Here is a 22,994-nt window from a genome sequence, read left to right as displayed (position 1 = left end):
GCCCTCTCCAGTCTGGCCCTTCAACATCAGGCCCTCTCCAGTCTGACCCTTCAACATCAGGCCCTCTCCAGTCTGACCCTTCAACATCAGGCCCTCTCCAGTCTGGCCCTTCAACATCAGGCTTCACATCTTCAGAGGGCAATAAGAAGAAACAACGCTTTAAATTCAGTTGTTAGCTACACTGCATTATTATGCTGTTGGAAATTTATGGAGGTGGTGGGTGATGGCCTGATGGATGCATGATGGATGCACACATGACTCTTTTGTGTGGGCCACTTCTCCAGTTTACAGATGGTTGAAGAGGGTGCATAGCTTTGAGGATAGCTGGCTACTGGTAGACATGTCCTCTTCGCCCATACGTCCTGACACCTGTGCAGCATCCAGCCACCACTGCAGTTTAAACCATTTGTTTAATCTGACATAATTTCTGTTAAATATTTGGTTTATTTTGCCAATATGCATTAAATGAACACTTAAAAACATAAAAAAAAACTTTTGCAAACAGTGGATATACTGTCTCTCTCTCTCTCCATATATGTATTCACACACAAACACATTTGCAAAGAGTATTCTATATTCTAATTCTGTAAAAACATAAAAATCACTCATTTATATATTTTTGTTACTTTATTTAGGTTAATTCATTTAAAATTAATTAAATTAAAAAAAAAATTACTATAAAAATACTGTGATTTGAGTGTTATCATTTAATATAAGTCAAAACCTCTAACACACTGTTTTACCAATATAGTTATATGAGACATATGTCTTTTGGAATGTTTTTACAAAGATAACTCACTTGACAAACTTACCGTTTTTTTTCCGCACAAATGAAACGATGGCTGTGTTCTAATCGGCAAGATTAATGCTTTCATAGGGCACTTCTAAGGGAGAATAATCGCGAGGGCCACCCTGCTATAAAATTTCAAACTGAATTTGTAATAATAATAAAAAGCCGAATTATGTAATAAACTTAAACCACAACTTTAAGTCTTTTAAATCACTCAAAGTGGATGGTGAAATCTTCTAAAGTAATAGGGCATAGGGTCGATAACTCTGAATAGAGCACAGCCCAGGTGTGGCACAATCAATGACGTCGACAGCAAACTAACGACGAACTATGCCTCTAACCACAGGTTACAGCTGTCGTTCTAATGACACAAGTTTGTGATGCAGTTTGCGAATGTTCGTTTGAACTATGGTTTTGGGAAACACCGAATCGTTGAACTACATTGATAACAATGGAACTTGCGACCATAGTTGGCTAACGATGCTTTTTGGGAAATGCACCCCTGATGAACGGGGACCTGACTTGACTCTGGAAAGTCGACGGGGACCTGACTTGACTCTGGAAAGTTGACGGGGACCTGACTTGACTCTGGAAGGTCGAAGGGGACCTGACGTAACTCTGGAAGATCAACTGCAGCAGCCATCTTGTGCAGTGGCGCTGGGCTTGCGGGAATCTTGTGCATCAATGCTGGGATGGCGGCCATCTTGTGCAGCGGCGCTGGGCTTGCGGGAATCTTGTGCATCGATGTGGGATGGCGGCCATCTTGTGCAGCGGTGCCGGATTGGTGGCCACGACAGGTGGAGTCTCAGGGGCGGCGGCCATTTTGTGCAGTGGCGCTGGGCTGGTGGCCATCTTGTGCATCTTGTCATCCACAACACCTACAGTAAATGCAGAGCCACTTTTTTGAAGTGCCAGATCTATATACATTTCAAGTGTCCAATGACGTTTGTGAAAAGGCATGAGTGAGCCGAGTGGCTCAGATAGGCCACTACGAAAAAATATCATCAGACATATCTCATCCATGATAGATAAATGGGCCAACTCAACAAAGTCCCTCACATAATCCTCGATGGGCCGAATTCCTGGACGTAGACACATAATTTGACCTACTGGGTTCATGATTGACCTGGATGTATCCATTAAAGCAGCTGGATCCTGGTTTGGCAAAATCTTCTGTTATGAAGAGAGTCAGAGGCGTTCGGATCCAAATGCAGTATTTATTTAGAGAATGGTCAGACAGGCAGAAATTCATAATGGTGTCAGGTGTGTCAGGGATAACCAGAATCGAAACCAGAAACAAGCGGAGATTGGGGCAGGCAGCAGAGAAATCAGAGTCGAATACACAGTCCAAAGGTCAAACATGTTAAAGGTTCTTTTTAGAAAAACCATTTAGAAAAAAAAAAAGAAAACTTTTTTTTTATGGCATCGTGAAGCACCTATATTTTTAAGAGTGTAGGTAAGTAAACAAATAAATAAAATAAAAAAATATATTATATTTTCCTGCCTAGAATAAAAGGGTCAATGACTTGGTTAATTTTGTCCAAAACTATAATCAAAATGCAATTTATACAAACAATTACTTATAATGCATTTATTTATTACAATATAAATAATACAATTATGTATAATGCATATATAATGAGGTTTTTTTTTTTATTTCTGGACATAAATTCAAAAATATATCAGGATGATGCAACTAAAAAGCACACAATTAAAATAGACCCTTTTCCAAAAATGTTGATCTGTATGCATGTCTAAATGACTTTTCATTAAATTTAAACTTTGGTAAAAAGCCATTTGAAATCAACAAGAATTGAAGACATCTTTTAAAATAGACCTTTCTTGAATCATGGGCCTCACATTTCTGAGGACTTTGACGTAGATGGTCACACAAAAGAGGAAATCTTTTGGTGGTCTTGTGATAAGAACTGTGAAAGTGCAATTAGAATCTCATTATAAACTATGTTGCATCACTCAACTGGAAGGGAAGCACAGAAATAGTGTGTCTTGTGCCAATCACACATTTAACTTCTGCTGTTCTTTTTATTTTAAGTTTGAAAATAACAGAACCACCACAAATCACAAGGTCAGCAGTCATGATTCATTGTGCTGAATGACAATGGACAAGCTTGTATTTGGGTGTGGACCAGTGCATTTCTTATTTGACTACAAAACCGCAAAATGTTGCCCATTCAGACAATCTTGCTTTGTGGCATTTTTGCTCAAAGCTGCCTATCTCACGCTTTAATGTGGAATGTATGTTTGAGGAGTCACAAACCAGGCACAAACCAGTATTTCAGAGCTTATCAGGTCCCTCAGTAGTTCATTCACTTGTTCCTCTCAAAATCAGTTAAACTGTAAAAAGGTTAAAGGGGGTATACAGTGGCACACCGATTCCCAGAACCAACTTCAATTTATACACAGAAAAATGTGTTTTCAAATTATATTTATTAACAATTTTAGTTTGAAATTTTATAAGAATCAATAGGGATCTTGTTAAATCACAGGGTTTGATGCAGAATTCAACAAGCTTCTGTTTAAAAAACAACAACAACAACAAACTGCTCTGTTATTGAGATCTGTGCTGGATTGAATGCTTACAAACATCTGCTGCTGAGAGTGTCCTAGAAGGAAATAAGAGGAGGGATTTGTAAAAATGGGAGGGAAAAGAAACACAGAGGTCCATATAAAGAGACAGCAAGTGAGAGGGAGGGATAAGTGAATGTCTGTACACTTTGTTGAAGGAGTTGAAGATTCAGGGGTAAGTGTGCATCTGCATAAACGTGTCTTGCTGTAGCTCATTTGAAATTTTTTAGGTTTTCTTAACAAAGCTGAACTAACTACATTTTTTATTATTTTCAAGGACACTGGAGAAACTCCAAAACTGTTTGGAAAGAGGGCAGAGGAGTACAGCAGAGAGAAAGAAGCAAGATGTTTTGTTGTCGAGGAGGCGGGTTTAGGGTACGGTCCTGGTTTACTCTGATATCTGGGTTAGTGGAGTGTTTGGGGTTTGCAGGGGCTGTTTTCGGCTGGGCATCATTGGTTTTTGTCCTCAAGACTGAAGGCTACTTCAGGAGTTTATGTGTGAATGTCACAATAAATGGAACTGCTGTTGAAGGTCAGTTGAAAATGCAAACATATGCATTGTGCATGCATGTCTAGCTGTGGAAACTGTGTAGTACATTTAACATTTGCTGTGTGTTAGATTGCAGTAGACAAGATGAGCAGCTCTCACTCATCTTCACCGTCGCATCCTTCATGAACAACTTCCTCACGCTGCCAAATGGCTTCCTGTTTGACCATTTTGGTACTACAGTTGCCAGGCTACTGGGAATGTAAGTCAGATTTGCATGTGTATCTGTCTTGCTAAAGATGCCTGTCCTACATACCAATATCACAACCACACAAAAAGGTAATACTATGATATTCTTTGAAGTACCCCAGCATATCTTGTGGCACACACATATGGTAATCAGTCAATACTAGGGAATTACCACCTGATGCCATCATATTGCTGTTGTATTTTTGCAAGGGATGTGTTCTTCTATCCTTTTATTTTAACGGGTCATTTTAGTGTTTATATAAACACTATAACTGTATTCACAAAATGTCTATATTTTGAGTGTAGTGATGGTTAAAGGCTGTTATAAGACTGTTTACTCTCCTGTTATCCATTTGTTCCTTAAAAGCAATTAGGAGGGATCTGTATTAAATTAGACTTGTATTTCTGCTGTGTGAAAAATTAGACAGATTGCATGGGAACAGAGGGGTTTATATTTGAACTATATGTGATTGTATATGTTGAATTATATGTGTCCAATAGAGACCAACCTCTTTGAAAGCATATATCCACACAGCACATAAATCTCTTTTATTTCGAAAGACTAGTTTAATGCATCCTTGCTGAATACAAGTGATAATGTCTTACTGATCCCAAAATTTTGAAAGGCATTTTATGCACATGTTTTGAGACAGGAGGGCAGAGAAAACGTCAAGTAGGCTCTGTCACCTGTTTATTTAACCACTCTCATATTCTCATGTTATGGTTTATTTTACAGATCAGTTTACACTGCAGGAATGTTGTTAATAGCCTTTTCCAGTCCTGGTAAATAGAGTTTTTTTTATCTTTATTTGACCTTTGGTATATTGATACATTTCGGTTTGTTTATAGTCATAGCCGATTTTCACTCCTGCAGTGAACTCCGTCCTCCTCTTCCCTGCTCTGTCCTTCATTGCTGTGGGAGGAATTCTGTTCTTGGTGACCAACATACAGGTACTGAATATGTTTCATCATGCAGTGAGGCTTCAAACCCAATGTGATACATAGTATCAAATGCATGAGCTGCTTAAAAAAAAGTCACTGGATTTTCTCAGGATATGAGGTTGCTTTCTTTGAATTGATAACGTGTGAATAAACAGTTTCCAAATTTGACACTCAGAGGCTGGCTTTCAAATCACAGCTTACAACCTCATTCACTATTCCCTACATGAGTTTACTAATTTAGTCCACCTGACAGAGAGAATGAGTAAATTCAGAAACTGATGAACACCTGCTATTAGCGAGCAGATTCACTGATGGAAAAAGAAACAAGAAAAACACAAGAACAACTGACTTCCGAATTTAAACAACTCAACAAACAACTTTACCAGCTTTATGCAATACTAACCAGACTGAATTTATTTCTGTCTGATGTCTACAGATGTCTTCTTTTTTTGAGAGAGAAATTTCATCAAACATCTACCATGAAGGATGTTTTGCTACTTATGTTCTTTGTGTCTAAGAAACATGAATGGAAGGCTATGAATTTTGGACTTGTTTAAATGTTAATTTCTGTGATTTGCTATCAAGCTTACAGTACAATGGATAACAGTCACAAATCTTAAATGTATGCATACTTTGCTAGAAGGGTTAAAGCATTATATCTGTTCCAAATCACTAAATCAAATGAGTATCGAAAGAATCTGAAAGGGAAATAATCAGATCATAATTATATGGGACCCTAAACATAAAAATAGAAAAGGTAGTATTTTTTATAACAAAATATATTTTTGTTGCAAATGGAACTTGCATTACTTGTAATGCGTTACCCCAAACACTGTCTGTTTCTGACCTTTGAAATGAAATGTAATGTTTTAGGAAATGTTTGTAAAGTATCTTTGTTATGTTTGGCTAACCTTTTCTTATGTGAAGTGAGTATGAAGGCACGTGGTGTTGCTGTTGTGTCCAATACAGATAAACATATTTGTAAAGCATATGTCCACACAGAACATAAATCTCTTTAATTTCGAAAGGGCAAGAAATACTCCTTTTTATTTTTTTTCCATTATATGAACCCTTTAATAATTAAATATCCTCTTATTGGATGTTTTGTGTATTATTAAGCAGAAATCTCCTCTGCTGTCTTTAGGTGGGGAATCTCTTTGGCACTCACCGTTCCACTATAATCACACTGTATAATGGAGCCTTTGACTCTTCCTCTGCAGTTTTCCTCATCATCAAGGTAAGAGGCAAATAAAACATCTCACACTGGAGAGAAAGATAAGATTGTTGGTGAAATCTTGAATTATGATGGTCACATCTATCTCTTTCAGTTGCTGTATGAGGATGGAGTCTCTCTGCAAGGGTCTTTCCTCTTCTTGGCCTGCTGCAGTGTCATTCATCTGTTCCGGACATTTGTGCTGATGCCGCGTAAACATATCCCATACCCGCTTCCGGAGAACTACACCTATGGGTAAACAACACAATCAACACCTTTTTTTTTTTTTTTTTTTGGGTATTAGATGTAAACAACATGAAACTTTGCCTGCAGGAAAACAACAAACAACAAGATAAGTAGTCAGAGTTTTGTTTCATATTATTTTATTATTTAATTATATTACATTACATTTAGTCATTTAGCAGATGCTTTTATCCAAAGCAACTTACAAATGAGGACAATGGAAGCAATACAAATCAACAAAAGAGCAACGATATGCAAGTGCTATAAGAAGTCTCAGTTAGCTTAAAACCACATCAACTCTGTGGACCTACTGGTGGGTCCAATATTGCATATGCCTAATTCTCAAAAAATAACAGCTGAAGTGGTTAATGTAGTACATATAGCAAGGTTTTTTTAATTATATAAAAAAATAAAAGAAAACATTTAGAATAGAAAAAGAATATAGTAAGCCAGTGTTAGAGGCCTTCTTCTTCTTTTTTTTTTCTTTTTTTTTTTTTTTTGCTTTTGTTAATTGTATAATAAAAGATCCAGTGGTGGTTTTATAGGCAAACATCAATGCTTTGAATTTTATGCTAGCAGCTATTGGTAGACAGTGTAAACTGATAAACAGAGGTGTTAAGTGCATTATTTTCGTCTCATTAAAAATGTATCTTGCTGCCATGTTCTGGATTAAGTTTGATAGAACTGTCTGGAAGACCTGCCAAGAAAGCATTGCAATAGTCCAGCCTGGATAGAACAATACCTTGAACAAAGAGTTGTGAAGCATGTTTCGAAAGAAAGGTCCTGATCTTCTTGATGTTTAATAAAGCAAATCAGCGGGGCCAGGCAGTTTTAACAATGTGGTCTGAGAAAGTCAACTGATCATCAATCACAAATCACAATCTCTGTCGCCTTTGGCTTGCTTAGTTGAGGACACTTAATATCCGGTGATATTGTCAACTTGATTGCACAGATACAATTTAAACTGAACTGAGCTGGATGATGACATCACTGAATTTAATGATGAGCTGCCTTTAACTGAAGTTGAGTGTTTACTATTGTCATTTTGCATTATTGACACACTATTTTCCTATTTAATACTGTAAAGTGCTTTGACACAATCTTTATTGTTAAAAGCACTATTTAAACAAAGGTGACTTGACTTGAACAATGTCAAAACATTAATCAGTGGAGAGATACAGCAAGATAAGTACTGAAGATTTGAAATCTGTTCTTGCCAGTCGTAGGGTTTTGACAACTGAAAGCAAGGCAGTCTTGGTTAAATGTCCACTTCTGAAAACAGACTGGTTGCTCTTGAGGAGGTTTTTCTGTATGGGAAAGGCAGATTCTTGGTTGAAAACCGCTCGTTTAAATGTTTTTGCAATGAAATGAAGAAGGGTATGAATGTATAGCTAATATTAAATATTTATTAATAATATTTACCAATTGCTTTTTCTCCTGTCTTTTTTTTTATTTTTTATTTTTTATTTTTTGTAAGGTGAAATACCTACTTCAGAATAATGATATTCAGAATGCTTGTTCTTCACAGATTGACTATATGCTTCACTGTCTATACTGGATACGTTTCCTCTAACAATGCTTTGCCCATGTCTGTTTCTTATTAAATGTGGTAGGATGAATTGTGGTAGGACTCAGGATTATGCAGTTGCAAATGTCGAAGAGAAAAACATCCAAAAATCCCAGGCTGAGGAGGAAATGCCATTTAAAGAGACTTCTCCTCAAGGCCAAAACACAGTCAAAATGGGTAAGAACATTTTCAATACTTAACAGCGGTGTGTCTACTATATGCATTTGCAGTATTAAGATGACTGTTAGAATAGCTCACACGTTTTTAAGCAAAAAAACTAACAAACAACCTCCCCCCCCCCATTAAACTACAATGTAACATTTACTGTAAAAAAAAAAAAAAAAAAAGGCCTGTGTTTTGTTTTGTTTTTTAAACAGGAAAAAATGTTAATACAGTCAAAAAATATAAATTTATTTACTCTTAGTTACATTATCATATATGGTGAATAACTGTAAATGCTTAAGATCATATTATATGCAGTTTTACTGTAAAATACTTTTAAATGTATGGTTAGCGCAAGTACTGTACATCTGTTGTAGGGGAATGTACAGTTAAAACCCAAGAACCAGATATGATGAATGAAGACCAGGAGTCAGAGATGCGTTCAATTAAAGTAAATGATTCAAACATATCTTCTGACAACTATTTTGGTGATCAGAGGTCAGACTTGATACATCTCTCCAAAGATGTATATCTGATATGCTGGACATTGGCAGTTGAACGTTCGTCCTGGGACTATCTGAGCTTCTCCCTGTACAGACAGATACTAACACACATACGCAGAAAACTTATCAGAACTTCAAGGCCGCCTAGCCCTAGCTAGAATTTTATCAGTATGGTTCTTTACACACACAGTAAGAAGTCATCATCTTAGAGAGGGTATAGCAGGATTCTTTAATATCTCATAAGCACACATAAGGTTACATATTTCACTCTTGCCATAACTTGATTAATAGGCAAACAAGAAATAATGTAATAATATTATTAATATCAATTTGAAGGATATGGCAACTCGGCATCCACTCCTTCACTATGAATAACCATAGAATTTATGGTGGAAAATAATAAAAAAGACATTCCTAGTAACTGCGTTTCTCTGCTATTCTCATTAAGCCCTTGCATTATGTGTTCCTTCCCCTTTTACTTTTACTAATACTTTATTGTGAAATATATCATATGAAGTGTATCAACATGAATGTATATGTTTTTGTCAGAGCGTAGTTTCAAGAGCTGTTTGCGTTCCTGGTTCTTCTTCTGGCATCTGCTGTGGCTTTCAGTGATGCAGTTGAGACACTACTTGTTCATCGGGACCTTAAACCCGATGCTGAATCATCTGGCTGCTGGAGACCCAGGCCTTGGTATACACACGCATACCACACAGACACACAGTCTCTTTATCTTCATGTCCAGCTATTTATGGGCAGGTGAAGCCATGCCTTTGAGCAGTATGAATAGATATAGACATACCAACAGGCTCAGACTGTGTCATGTGTGTAAACTCATGAGCTTGAGTTTTTATCATTTTCTCAGTTGTAAACAGTCCTGTTGTTTTTGCTAACAGTCAGTAGATACACAAATGCGTTTGCATTTACTCAGCTGTGTGGGATACTGTGTGCTCCCTGGAATGGCCTTATCATGGACCGCCAAAAAGGAAAGCAACGAGAACCAGGTCAACACATAAATGCACACATTTCCTTAGGGTCATATGATGAAAAATCTAATTTTCTTTGTTTGTTTTGGTAGTATTCAGTATTTATTATATGAAAAAATGAGAAAACTCACTCCATAGACCAGGGTTCCTCAAATCTGGACCTCGAGATCCACTTTCCTGCAGAGTTTAGATCTATTCTAATCAATGCCAATCAATGTCTTTTGGATCATCAATCCCAATGATTGAAAATCGCAGGCAGGTGACTTTAATCAGGGTTGGAGTTAAACTCTCCAGCTCATTGGACCTCCAGGGCAAAATCTGAGGAAGGGGGCCCTAGACCAAAAACAGCATTTATTAAATTCCTGACAGAAATGTAGAAAACTGAGCTGCTGATCTGAATCACCTTATGAGATTGTCTGGGCCATAGTCATCAAGCATGGCATTAGCATTATCATCATCATCATTCATTATTTATTTATTATTATTTATTAATTAATTAATTAATTACATTTTTTTTTTGTTAGGTCCAGATTTATCTGCAGTTGGTGTACTTTGTAAAAATGCTGAATATCCATTTATGAAACAGACAAACAGTATCTGTTATAGGCTATTATCTGCTAAAATGCGGATTTGTTGCACAACAACTGTTACGCATACTAGATTGGAGAGGCATTAGAAGATTTGATTTGATTTAATAATTTATTTACAGAAGAACTATTTAAAATGTATTAAATAGCAACATTGTATTCATATTTACTACTGGGTTTAAAATATTATTTAATAATTAGTAAAATTAAATTATTATTTAATTAATAGTAAAATCATTTCCCCACACTGTGTATAATTTCTCAATTCAAAATTGCTTTAGGTCAATGATAACATAAAAGCCTTTTTTTATGTCTACTAAAATCACACTTATTTTTCTGAGAGTGTAAAATTTAATTTGTAAAATACTGTGCTATACAGGACAAAGTGAACGAGAGGCAGACTTGAAGCCAGCCATATTGTCTCTGTCGCTGACGGCGCTGCAGTGTGTGTTGTTTTCAGTGTGTGCCGCTACCCCTATCCTTCCTCTGCAGTACCTCACCTTCATCTTGCAAGTCCTCAACAGATCTTTCCTCTATGGAGGAAATGCTGCTTTCATCAGTGTGGCGTGAGTCATCACAGGCCCATAAGAACTTAGATAGTCCACCCAAATACTGTATAAAAACAACCTGTACAAACCTGTATGACAGTTTTAAGAAATTAAATGAGTTGGCATTAGGGTAAATAACAACAGATAGATGTATATTACTCTTGTGAAAATGAAATACATTTTAGCATACTTTTAAAAAAATACATTAAAATAATATACTTAAGTGTGAACAGAATTTAATGTGTGCAGACACTTAAATGCATGTTATTTACAATTTATAGTACTAAATAGTTTAAAATTATATTAAATGCAGTTATATGGACTGACACACTTAAGTAGGACTTAAAGTATATCTACTTTAAGTATGTAATTTTATTATTACTTATATTGTCATTAAAGTAAAATATTTGTATTTGTAACAATATACTTGTAATTTAACATTAGTAACAATGAAGTTGCAATTGAATTCATTTCAGATATATTCACTTTAACTGTAATATCAAATAACACACTACATGTAAAAATTATTATCAAGTACTGTGTGTTAGTATGTTGGTCAACACGTCAACAAATGAAAGTGTACTTCTTTGAAGCATGACAAAAGGGTATTGAGTATTGAAATTATTTAAAATTTACTTTATAGTAAACATTTAAGTGGACATTATTAAAAAGCTCATTTTGTCTTAAGATCCAGTCATGACAGTGTATTCTCTAAGTACACTTAAATGGCATTTTATCTAATCAATATTAGATTATCTGCGAGTTACAGATATTAGTAATTAATGTATAATTGCGAATATGTTTCTGATTTAGTTTTTTGTTTTTTCAGGTTTCCATCTGAACACTTCGGAAAGCTATTTGGAATGGTGATGGCTCTCTCAGCTGTCTTCTCACTGCTCCAGTATCCCTGCTTTACCCTCATTAAAGGACCACTGGGTGGAGACCCTTTTTATGTAAGCTTCTTAATGCATTTATCTTTCCCAAATGTACATGCATTTTGTAATAAGGTGAGGTCGCATTAGCAAATTTCAATGGTGTAGCGATATATGAGTTCACGCAGAAGTCAGTTTCAACTCAGAAAATCCAGAATCTTTCGCTTTCACATGAAATTATTGATTATGTTGATTTATATTTAAATTACATGATTTTTCCTGTGAAACTTTACAGAAATGTGACCACAACTTTAGATTAAAATAAACATACAGTGTGTGAGCAAATTACCCAACTGTATTATAACCTTCCAGTGGAGATCAGGTTTTAACTTTCATAGTGTGTGATAACAGATGTGTACATTCACTGTGGTTTATTGGTTTGTTTTATATTATTATTTATTTATTTATTTAGCTTTGTCATTCCTTGGAACTTCCTTGGAGTCTGACAAACAACTCACATTTTTATGTTTCTTAAAACGGTTTGAGTCAGCTACAGAATAAGAAACAACTGTTTATCTTTTGAAATCCTCTAGTCCTAAGCAAAGAAAGGCATTTGTTTGACAGAGAAAGATTCAGCATATTTGTCATTTTTCTGAGGTTTGAAATGGTTATGTTCTGTTCACACACCCATCAAGAAAAAAAAAAAAAACTAAATAACAGTTTATTTAAAGAATTTCTGACATTTAAAAAGCCCCTGTTTAGAGCAAGTGTTGGTTGAACTGTAATAATTGGTTTCTCTAGGTGAACATCGGGCTGACCGTTCTAAGTCTCCTGGCCTTCATCAACCCTCTTTATGTGTACCTGCACTGTCGGCGTCAAGCAGCCCAGCGAGCAAGTGCCAACAAAAGTGCCTCTTCATAAGCCCTCTAGGCAAAGGGAATATAAATCTGACCTATGACTTTTAAAACTGGTTTCTATTTCTTATTAGTTTTTCTTTACAAAACTACACAAAAATGTATAGTGAAAAGAAATATTTTACTAACCTTTCAGTGCCCTGTTTTGCAGAGGTTGACTCTTGACCCTGTGATGGTATGTGGTGTGTTATCTCTGCTGATCATAGAAGGAAATTGACCGCTTCCCCACCCTCTTTGCTATTTTTTTTATGCACGTTAGTTACTGGATCTTGCAAAAAGGAGCAAGCTTTGTGACCATGAACATTACACTAAGAAAATATCAGATGAAAAATGGGGAAGGCACTGGTTATCTTCCACTATCCAGTGTACAACTGTTGAATAGAAAACATGTTTTGTTGCAAATAATCATAATAATAATATATTATAACTTTGCAACAAAAACATGTTTTCTCTTATATATGTATAATATATTATACATTTTACATGCTCATTGGTTGAAGTAGCCCTCTGCTGGACACTGTGTGAAACACATCCTCCTCGGTGCTTCTAATGAAGTAGCTATTATTTAGTCTGCTCACTGTAAGATCTCTTTTACAAAATATATCAGTATTACTTCAAATAAAGGGAATTTTTTATAAGACGTTAAGTGAAATTGACTGAATTTGTTACTGTTGTAATGTTTGTCCCTAACTTCTACAAATCTTGTCAGAACATGTAAACTTCCTGAAACATTCCTTTGAGTTCTTAAGGTGCCATTTACCATCATGACGTTATTGTCCTGCAACTTCAGTATGATTAGTCACATGTCATTTATGAAACAGTACCTGTGTTAATAAGTAAATAAATAAACAAACGCACTTGGACAATGGTTCTATGTAAAGAGCCTGTTACATGTTGCCAAAAAGTGAAGAAAGTTACAAATTAGTAGTCCAGACCATGGCATTAAAAGCTTTGTGAATCAAAACTTGTTATATTTGTTACAGATGTAAGACATTTACCTAAGGGGCACCAGCAGATGGCGCACAAGGTGGTGTTTTTGTACAGTATTAAACTTTGCACCCAAATACACATGCTAAATAAACTAAAAAAAATAAATAATAATAATGTTGTGCATCTTTTCTTTTATTGTTTTTTAACAATATATAACTAAACTTTAACTAGCTCTCCAGGCTAGGCTTGGTAAGGCTGCCCAGTGAGTCCCAGCTGCCTAATTGAGAACCACTGGCTACTTGAAAATAATTTACATAAACAGCTACAGTGAAGTACAGCATACAGTATAGATTTGCTCTGAGTTGAACCCAAAACCCACTTTTTTGTTCTTTAAAGAATCCTGACCATGACACTAAAGAAATGAATGCTGATCATTTCAATTTTCTACAACATAATTAAATAGTACTTTATTAAAAAGTTATTTTAAATTGTAATAGTTCATATTTTTACTGTTTCTGACCAAGTCAAGTGTGTGTGTGTGTGTTCTTATATATACGTATATATACATATATATTTAATGCATTTTGAGGAAAAGAAATAAAGTTTTATAATAAATCTTTGAAAATCAAAATCTGTATATATATATATATATATATATATATATATATATATATACGTGTGTGTGTCAAATTATTTCCACCTTTTTTTGCTTTGTGTTCATCTTTATCTCTCTCTCAGAACATCCTTTATTATAAATTGTTTGGCATATGACATGGTTTGACATCGCCACTAAAAATACTAATGAACAGAAAACAGAAATAGATGACGAGGGCGGTGTAAAATGACTTAGTCAGTGAGATGAATGTGACAGAGATGGGAAGGCTCTAATAACTGCTATAAATGGAAATGCTGGGATTTAAGGAAGCACAACAAAAACATTGGTTATTATAGTTGTTCGGAAGAGACAGGATTGAACTAGTTAACTGGTAATATTTTGCTTTCGCTACAGGATGTCAGTCACGACTCAGGGAGACAGTATCAGGTTGATGTAGGTTTACTTTGATGTTTATGAGTCAGAATCAGCAATCAGCACGGTATGGCATAAAGGTATTTCTTTCTGTGGTTCCAATATATACAATTAGATATATATGGATGTGGTTCTAAAATGAACAGAAAGAAGGAATAATTACTAACTGTAATATTATCATCCCAAATAGTACAGTATTATGCTCACACACTAAGACATTAGAACAATATTAAACTAACATTAGGATAATATATATTAGCAACAGAACAGCAATCCGCTTTATGAAGTAGTCAACTGCAGCCATTGATTACAATTACAGAATGAATAGTCACCATGAATAATCACTTAATGCTTGACAAACTTCGTACAAATGATGTCTTTCACTACCAGTCAAGATTAGCTTAGCATTAGGATGAATCGTCACATATCACGGCATTAAACAGTGACTAGACACAATCTCAAAGTAACATTAATAATAAACAGTGCACTTACATATCGTCATTGACGCACACCAACTAAAACCACTCAGGAATAATCAGAACAGGTGAATTTAGCAGGAATCAAGCGCTAACAGTCCACATCTGACCGGAGCTTAAGGTAATTTCCTCATAACGCAATCGCAGCTACGGCTGATGCAACACTTGCAGTGAACGAAAGTGAGGGTATACTGCCACGTACTGGACATAGTAGGTAATGCTTCCGAATTAACTATATACATGCTTGATTCCTTGAGGGCCTTTTGTACAGCCGCCCCCAAATTTAGGCACTAAATTTGTCCCTGATAAATGGCCCGCAGTTATGAGGTATCTGTGTCATCAGGAATGGCAGGAAGTACAATCATCCTTGAAACTGGTCTGGTATAAGTCCGTCCCTTGATGAGCACCTCCGCAGTTCTGATATGCCCATCTGAACTTGGCATGACATTAGTGACCTTTCCGATCAACCACATAGCTCTAGGCAATTGGGGGTCTACCAGCATAACAACGTTTCCAATAGCAATGTCCTTGACATCTTTCTGCCATTTAGATCGAGTTTGCAGATTGGGTAGATAGTACTTGATGAACGCAGACCAGAATAAGTCAGTGAGGATCTGACTGTGGCGCCATCGTTTCCAACTGATCATTTCGCTTTGAGGATATACAACTTGTGGGAGAGAGCCGTCAAGCCGCCCCATGAGAAGGTGATTCGGGGTAACAGGATCAATATCTGAAACGTCAGAGGATAGGTATCCAAGAGGCTTGGAGTTCAGTATTCCCTCTACCTCAGTTAACACTGTCCTGAGGACTTCCTCTGTAACAGATTGAGCACCCACAGAAACATACAAAGCTGATTTAACAGATCGTATCTCCCGTTCCCATGCTCCTCCGAAATGAGGGGCTCCAGGTGGGTTGAAGCGGAAGTGAACTTTCTGCTTCGCTAACTGTAGCTGTAACTCAGGTGACATACTTTTGAAGGCTTCATGCAATTCTCTTTCCCCGCCTTTAAAATTAGTCCCTTGATCAGACCAAAGTTCGAAGGGTGTTCCTCTACGTGCCGCAAACCTCCTAAATGCCATAAGGAAGGAATCAGAGTCAATACTTGCTAGTATGTCTAAGTATATGCATCTGGTTGTCAAACACTTCCAAATTATTCCCCATCTTTTCTCCACTCTCCGTCCAATCTTTACTGAGAAGGGCCCAAAGCAATCCATTCCTGTGGAATAAAATGCAGGCTTAAATAATTGAAGTCGAGCTACAGGTAAGTCTGACATTTGTGGGATATTTGGGCTGGCTCTCCATCTCCGACAGTCAGTGCATCGAAACTGGTGATTGCGGATGGCCTCTCTGCCACGCAGAATCCAAAACTTCCTTCTGACTTCAGCCAGGACTCTCTCTGGGCCAGGATGTTTCAACTGGTGGTCATAATCTTGAATGATGAGCTTGGTAAGGGCATGACTAGGGTCAAGGACAATTGGGTGCTTAGTTGCTATGTCGAGTGCTTCGGCTCGTCGAAGTCTTCCCCCCACTCGAATAACATCCATCTCTTCATCCAGCTCTGGACTCAAGGTGAGTAGCTTACTGTTAGAAGGGAGAGGTTTACCTTATTTCAGGCATTGGAAGTCATCAAAGAAACTATCCAGCTGAGATGCTCTCCACTGAAGGATTTCTGCTTGTAGGAAGTCTCCAGCTGTCAGTGGTTCTTCATTTGCCACCCCATGGACACATCGTGCAGTAGCTTCCAGTAATTCTCTGTAAGTTGTAAACTGGCTGGCATCAGGAATTTCTGCTTTGGAGGTCACTACATTTAGGGCGCAAAATGTTGACTTGCGTAACTCTGAGTCATCTTTCAGACAGCTGGCAGCAGGGCTCTTTGGCCAGTGATCAGAGTGCATTAAAAGGAACGGGGGTCCATTGCTCCATCTGTTTGGAGTGGCTAGGTCCTCAAGCGATTTTCCCTTTGTTAGATCATCCGCAGGATTCAGAGCAGAGTCCACGAACCTCCAATCCTGTGGATTTGTAGTTTCTTGTATCTCTGCAACCCTGGTGCCAACAAAGACTTTGAACCGGCAGGACTCTGACTGCAACCAATTAAGTACTGTGGTGGAATCGGACCACAAGGTAATCCTGTGATATTCAAGTGTAAGTTCTTTCCTTAGCATCTCTGCTAACTGAGCTCCACAGAGTGCGGCACAGAGTTCAAGTCTGGGAACTGACAACTGTTTCTTGGGTGCAACTCGGGAGCGTGCAATTAGGAATGCTAACTGTACCTTGCCTCGACTGTTCTCTGTTCTCAGGTATGAGACTGCACCATAGGCCCTTTCTGATGCATCACAGAACACATGTATCTCTCTCCTTACAGAATCATTGTCCATTTCTGGAGTCACATAGCATCTAGGAAAGGTAATGGAGGAAAGAGACTTAAGTTCAGCCTCCCACTGTAGCCAGCTCTGCAAAAGTTCATCAGGAAATAGAGGATCGTCCCATTCTCTCGGCTTAGCCCACAGTTTCTGAACTAGGATTTTCGCTCTGGTCGTGTAGGGGAGAATGAAGCCCAATGGGTCATATTGACTGGCGAGAACCCGATATAAATTGCGCATTGTGGGTAGTCCATACTCTAAAGGACGGTGCTTGTACCTAAGAGTGTCTGTGGGACAGTGCCAGTGCAGACCCAGAGTGGATTCAGGAACTTCAGTTTCCCTTTGTGACAACCACAGTTCGGTACTGGCAGACTGAGCTTCCTTAGGTAGATGGCTTACTACTCCAGGTTGGTTTGAAGCCCACTGTCGGATGTTAAATCCTCCACTTGCCAGTAGCTTTCTGAGTCGGTCAATCAGCCCTCTGGCCTCATCGGCTGTGTTCAGGCTCTGAAGACAGTTGTCAACATAGAAGCTCCTTTGAATAGTGAATTGCAGGTCATCACCCGACTCTGTGTTGTCAAGGACATGTTTATGCAGGGCATAGGAAGCGCAGCAAGGGCTGCAAGTAGTGCCGAATGGGAGCACCTGCCATTCATAGATGTCCGGTTCTCTGTCTCGTTCCATATCTCTCCAAAGGAATCGCAGGATAGGTCTGTCCTGTTCCAGAAGTCGAACTTGATGGAACATTCCTTTCACGTCCCCACTCACCGCTACAGAATGCTCTCTGAATCTTATCAGGACTCCAAGGAGTGACGGACCTAGTACTGGGCCAGGTAGAAGGGACTCATTTAGGTTCATTCCCTTGTACTGGAACGAGCAGTTGAATACCAGTCGATTTTTGTCATTGTGCATGACCATATGATGTGGTATGAACCACCGCTCAAGGCTCTGTGGTGGTTTGTCTGGATCGAGTTTGGCCACATAACCTTCCTCCAACAATTTCTTGATCTCCACAGAATAGGTAGCTGCTCGTTCTGGGTCTTTCAAGAGATGCCTTTCAGTTCTACGAAGGAGTGGCATTACTGCTTCTTCGGAGGCGTTAAGACAAGCCATACTGGATTTACGCAACAGTGGGGTGGCATACCTCTGAATGCCATTCACGTCAACTCTCACAGTTCCTTTGTTCAGGATTTCAAGGGCCGCCTGATCCTCTCTGGAGCGAGTGACCCGTTTCTCATTACGATAGGGGAGAATGTCCAGTTCCCATAGCTTTGTGACATTTCTCATCAGCTCTGTATGCTTGGGTGACAAAGAGGTGAAAAGGACCTGCTGAGGATGAAGAGGATTCAGAAGAAGCTTCACTGGGCCCTGTAGTGTCCAACCCAGTCTTGTTTTGATGGCAGCTGGCCCGCCAGGTGGTCCCAGGTTAACTGGCTCGATTGGAGTGATTAGATGAGGCTGATCAGCACCAATCAGCAAGAGTGGGTGAATCTTCTCAAAGGACTGGATAGGAAGTCCCTTTAGGTGTTTGTACTTACTTACAAGGGCCTCCATAGGATAGGATTGTTGAGCTAACCCTAGGTGGTCGGCTGTGAAGGCTTGCTTGATATGGTATGTCTTATGTGGTTGCGCCACTGGAGAGATGCTGAATGAAACCTTTGAGCCTTGCAGTTGCGACACTTTCTGATGGATGGTTCTAATGGATAGCTTCTCCTCTTCCCCTTTCAGATTCAGTTTCTGGGCTGCAGCAAACAATAAGATGGTGCGTTCGGATCCATCGTCTAGGATGGCATAAGTGTCCAAGGTGCGGTTATTATATTTCAGCAGAACTCTGACTACCTTGAGCAGAACCCGGCTATCTGTTCCAGGTTTGTCCAGGTATAAAGTTTCCGCAGTGGAACTTGATGCTGGGGAATTATCTTTGACTGACTTGTAATTGATGTCATGGAGTATCAGCAAATGTTTCCCTCTACACTTGTTACAGGGTTTCTTCAGGTTGCACTGTGCAGATAAATGTGACCTTCCACACTTCCAACAGCGTTTGTTAGTCTGAATCCATTGCTTCACTTGTTCGGTCGTGAGCTGCTGGAAGTTGACGCACTGACTAAGGAAATGGTCTGCATTCTCACAATAGGGACAATAAGCTTTAATTTTCACCTTGTTCTCTGGCAAAGTGGCAGATTTGATTGGGGAGGAAGTTGTATTTGTGGCAGGGCTGCCTGCTCCATGCAGTACAGTAGCTGGTCTTGACTTTAGCTCTTTGTGTTTGTCAGACCTTTGCTTTGGCCAACCTTTCATCTGAATGTTTCCCACCACATCACTACTTTGACACCATGATTCAGCTTGCAACCATTTGGAGAACTCTGGAAGTGTAAAGCTTGAGGATTGACTAGGCAGCATTTGTCTCCTGAAAGCAGCTCTTAAATCAGGTGGCAGCTTAGTCAGCAGACGAACCACATGAGAACCGCACGTCAATTCGGCATCCCCATCTGGTCCCAGGGATTTCAGCAGTCCTACCAGGGCTTGAACTTGTAATGCAAACCTTTCGAAGGCTTCAGGGTCTCCTGGAAGAACATCTGGTGCATCCATTACTCGAGCAATCTTACTCAAAGCAAGTTGGTGAGGCTTCCCAAATTTCTCTGTCAAGGCAGCCATTGTCTCTGTATAAGGATATGGAGAGTTAAGGAAAGAATCCGCAATCAGTCTTGCCTCTTCCAGTTGCAGATGGTCCACCAAGATCTGGAACTTGAACAACTCTGACGCATCTTCAGGTAGCAGATTGTGGAGCGCAAGCTTCAGGCGAGCAAACTCGCTTGGATCTTTATGCACCAGGTAGGGTATACTGGGCTTAGGGCCACGGTATTCTGCAGCTGACTCTTTTAGCTGAATGGAAGGCTGCTCTACCCAAGAAGGCTTGGGTTTCTGAGTAGGTAGGGGCACTGAGTGAGGGTACATATCGAGCTTTGATCTCGGCGAAGGCACGTATCCGCTCTGGAATCTGTCAAATGGCCCATAAACTCGGTCAGCAGCATATTGTTGGTCAGGGTATTCATAATGCACAGGAGGTGGCTCTTTATAAGGCTGTGCTGGTCTGGGTGGTGATCTGCTAGGGGTGCCATGCTTTGATGCAACTTCTTCTTTCATTAGCTGTAACTGACCCATCATTTTGTCAATCAAAACCATCATGCTTTGTGGCTCAGTCAGGGAGGCTCTCTGCTGCTGAGGTGGGTAACTTGGGTCATTAGCACCATGACTCACAATATAATGTGAATAATGCGGAGTCCTAGCTGGCAGTGAATAAGGATCAGGGGAACCCACATATGAAGGAGAAGCATGCGAGTCAAGCGAAGCACCCTTTCCATACAAGGTAGGTGGAGCACTGGTACTTATTTGAACCTTGAGTGGACTGTAGGGGGCATACTGGTCGTTAGCGGTCTGTTCATGGAAGGGAGTAGAAGCTTCAGGTAGCTTTCTAGTAGCAGTGCGATACTGGGAGGCTCCGAAGGACTGAGCTCTTGAATCTGGAAGGCAGGGATATGAAGTTGAATCTGATGATGGGTTTGCTTCTTTAGGTGGGGTACGATGTGCCATCTGTTGTGTACCTCCTCTGCTCTCACTGAATTCCTGGTTTTGTCTGTGCTCATACCGTGCTGTGCTTAAAGTATAAGGATGTTTGTTACGTGGCTGATAACCTCCATAGTTCACTTCAAAATCATCAAAGCAGGCAGGGTGACGTGTTTGGCGTTTTGGCCGTACGGCCTCTGGATCAGTTCCTCTCTGATGCTCATCAACCATGCTGTCACTGTAGCAAATCACATCCGGCTCGAAGGACCACAATGTTCGGAAGAGACAGGATTGAACTAGTTAACTGGTAATATTTTGCTTTCGCTACAGGATGTCAGTCACGACTCAGGGAGACAGTATCAGGTTGATGTAGGTTTACTTTGATGTTTATGAGTCAGAATCAGCAATCAGCACGGTATGGCATAAAGGTATTTCTTTCTGTGGTTCCAATATATACAATTAGATATATATGGATGTGGTTCTAAAATGAACAGAAAGAAGGAATAATTACTAACTGTAATATTATCATCCCAAATAGTACAGTATTATGCTCACACACTAAGACATTAGAACAATATTAAACTAACATTAGGATAATATATATTAGCAACAGAACAGCAATCCGCTTTATGAAGTAGTCAACTGCAGCCATTGATTACAATTACAGAATGAATAGTCATCATGAATAATCACTTAATGCTTGACAAACTTCGTACAAATGATGTCTTTCACTACCAGTCAAGATTAGCTTAGCATTAGGATGAATCGTCACATATCACGGCATTAAACAGTGACTAGACACAATCTCAAAGTAACATTAATAATAAACAGTGCACTTACATATCGTCATTGACGCACACCAACTAAAACCACTCAGGAATAATCAGAACAGGTGAATTTAGCAGGAATCAAGCGCTAACAGTCCACATCTGACCGGAGCTTAAGGTAATTTCCTCATAACGCAATCGCAGCTACGGCTGATGCAACACTTGCAGTGAACGAAAGTGAGGGTATACTGCCACGTACTGGACATAGTAGGTAATGCTTCCGAATTAACTATATACATGCTTGATTCCTTGAGGGCCTTTTGTACAATAGTGCTATGACAAGGATATATGTAACACTGGACCACAAAAAAAAAATCAGTTATCAGTTAAAAATTTTGAAACTGAGATTTATGCATCATCTGAAAGTTAGGGCAATATTTGGCCGAGATACAACTACAACTATTGCTACAAATAGACCCATGTGATTTAAGATTTAAGATTTATGAATGGAAGAATGAAGAAAATAAAGGGATGGCCATTGCAAAAGAAGATGTCAAGTCAAGTTACCTTTATTTATATAGCACTTTAAACAAAAAGACTGTGTCAAAGCCACTGAACAACATTAATTAGGAAAATAGTGTGTCAATAATGCAAAATGACAGTTAAAGGTGGTTCATCATTGAATTCAGTGATGTCATCATCTCAGTTCAGTTTAAATAGTAGCGGTACAATCACAACGATATCACTGTAAATGAAGTGTCCCCAACTAAGCAAGCCAGAAGCAACAGCAGCAAGGAACCGAAACTCCATCGGTGACAGAATGGAGAAAAAAACCTTGGGAGAAACCAGGCTCAGTCGGGGGGGCCAGTTCTCCTCTGACCAGACGAAACCAGTAGTTCAATTCCAGGCTGCAGCAAAGTCAGATTGTGCAGAAGAATCATCTGTTTCCTGTGGTCTTGTCCTGGTGGTCATCTGAGACCAGGTCTTTACAGGGGATCTGTATCTGGGGCTCTAGTTGTCCTGGTCTCCGCTGTCTTTCAGGGCTGTAGAGTTCCTTACTAGGCGCCACCATCTGGGCTGGATATGTACTGGATCCGAGTGACCATAGTGACCCTCTGATCTTTTAACTTTCCATCTCTCTTCTTGGTTTGACAATTTAAACTGTAAGCTTAAGAAAAAGCTCAACAGGATAGTGTCAATGGCTAGTAAAATAGTAGGAAA

At 38.9% G+C, this 22,994-nt stretch overlaps 2 protein-coding genes across 3 annotated transcripts; one reads left to right on the top strand and one right to left on the bottom strand.

Annotated features, from left to right (window-relative positions):
• Positions 1–3,436: 3,436 nt before the first annotated feature.
• On the top strand, positions 3,437–13,289 carry slc43a3b (solute carrier family 43 member 3b). Of its 2 annotated transcripts, XM_052573776.1 has the most exons (13): positions 3,437–3,551; positions 3,654–3,908; positions 3,996–4,125; positions 4,849–4,895; positions 4,987–5,063; positions 6,199–6,291; positions 6,383–6,522; positions 8,124–8,254; positions 9,292–9,435; positions 9,639–9,746; positions 10,695–10,881; positions 11,693–11,816; positions 12,537–13,289. In XM_052573776.1, exons 2-13 carry the CDS (start codon positions 3,722–3,724, stop codon positions 12,654–12,656), a joined length of 1,488 nt encoding a protein of 495 aa, XP_052429736.1. In that variant the 5' UTR covers positions 3,437–3,551; positions 3,654–3,721; the 3' UTR covers positions 12,657–13,289. The 2 variants fall into 2 exon arrangements, with proteins under 2 accessions (XP_052429736.1, XP_052429737.1); XM_052573777.1 differs by lacking the exon at positions 3,437–3,551 and having other exon boundaries at positions 3,560–3,908.
• Positions 13,290–14,617: 1,328 nt separating this feature from the next.
• LOC127971017 (uncharacterized) lies at positions 14,618–22,090 on the bottom strand. Its single transcript, XM_052573757.1, has 3 exons — positions 21,847–22,090; positions 15,099–21,487; positions 14,618–14,739 (listed from the first exon to the last, which is right to left on the bottom strand). The coding sequence occupies exon 2, from the start codon at positions 21,235–21,237 to the stop codon at positions 16,687–16,689; it is 4,551 nt and encodes a 1,516-aa protein (XP_052429717.1). The 5' UTR covers positions 21,238–21,487; positions 21,847–22,090; the 3' UTR covers positions 14,618–14,739; positions 15,099–16,686.
• Positions 22,091–22,994: the final 904 nt, after the last annotated feature.

Source organism: Carassius gibelio, chromosome B14 (assembly GCF_023724105.1).
Source record: "Carassius gibelio isolate Cgi1373 ecotype wild population from Czech Republic chromosome B14, carGib1.2-hapl.c, whole genome shotgun sequence".
Lineage (NCBI taxonomy): Eukaryota > Metazoa > Chordata > Actinopteri > Cypriniformes > Cyprinidae > Carassius > Carassius gibelio.
Note: the sequence above shows the minus strand (reverse complement) of the source record. Positions and strands in the feature narration are given on the sequence as shown.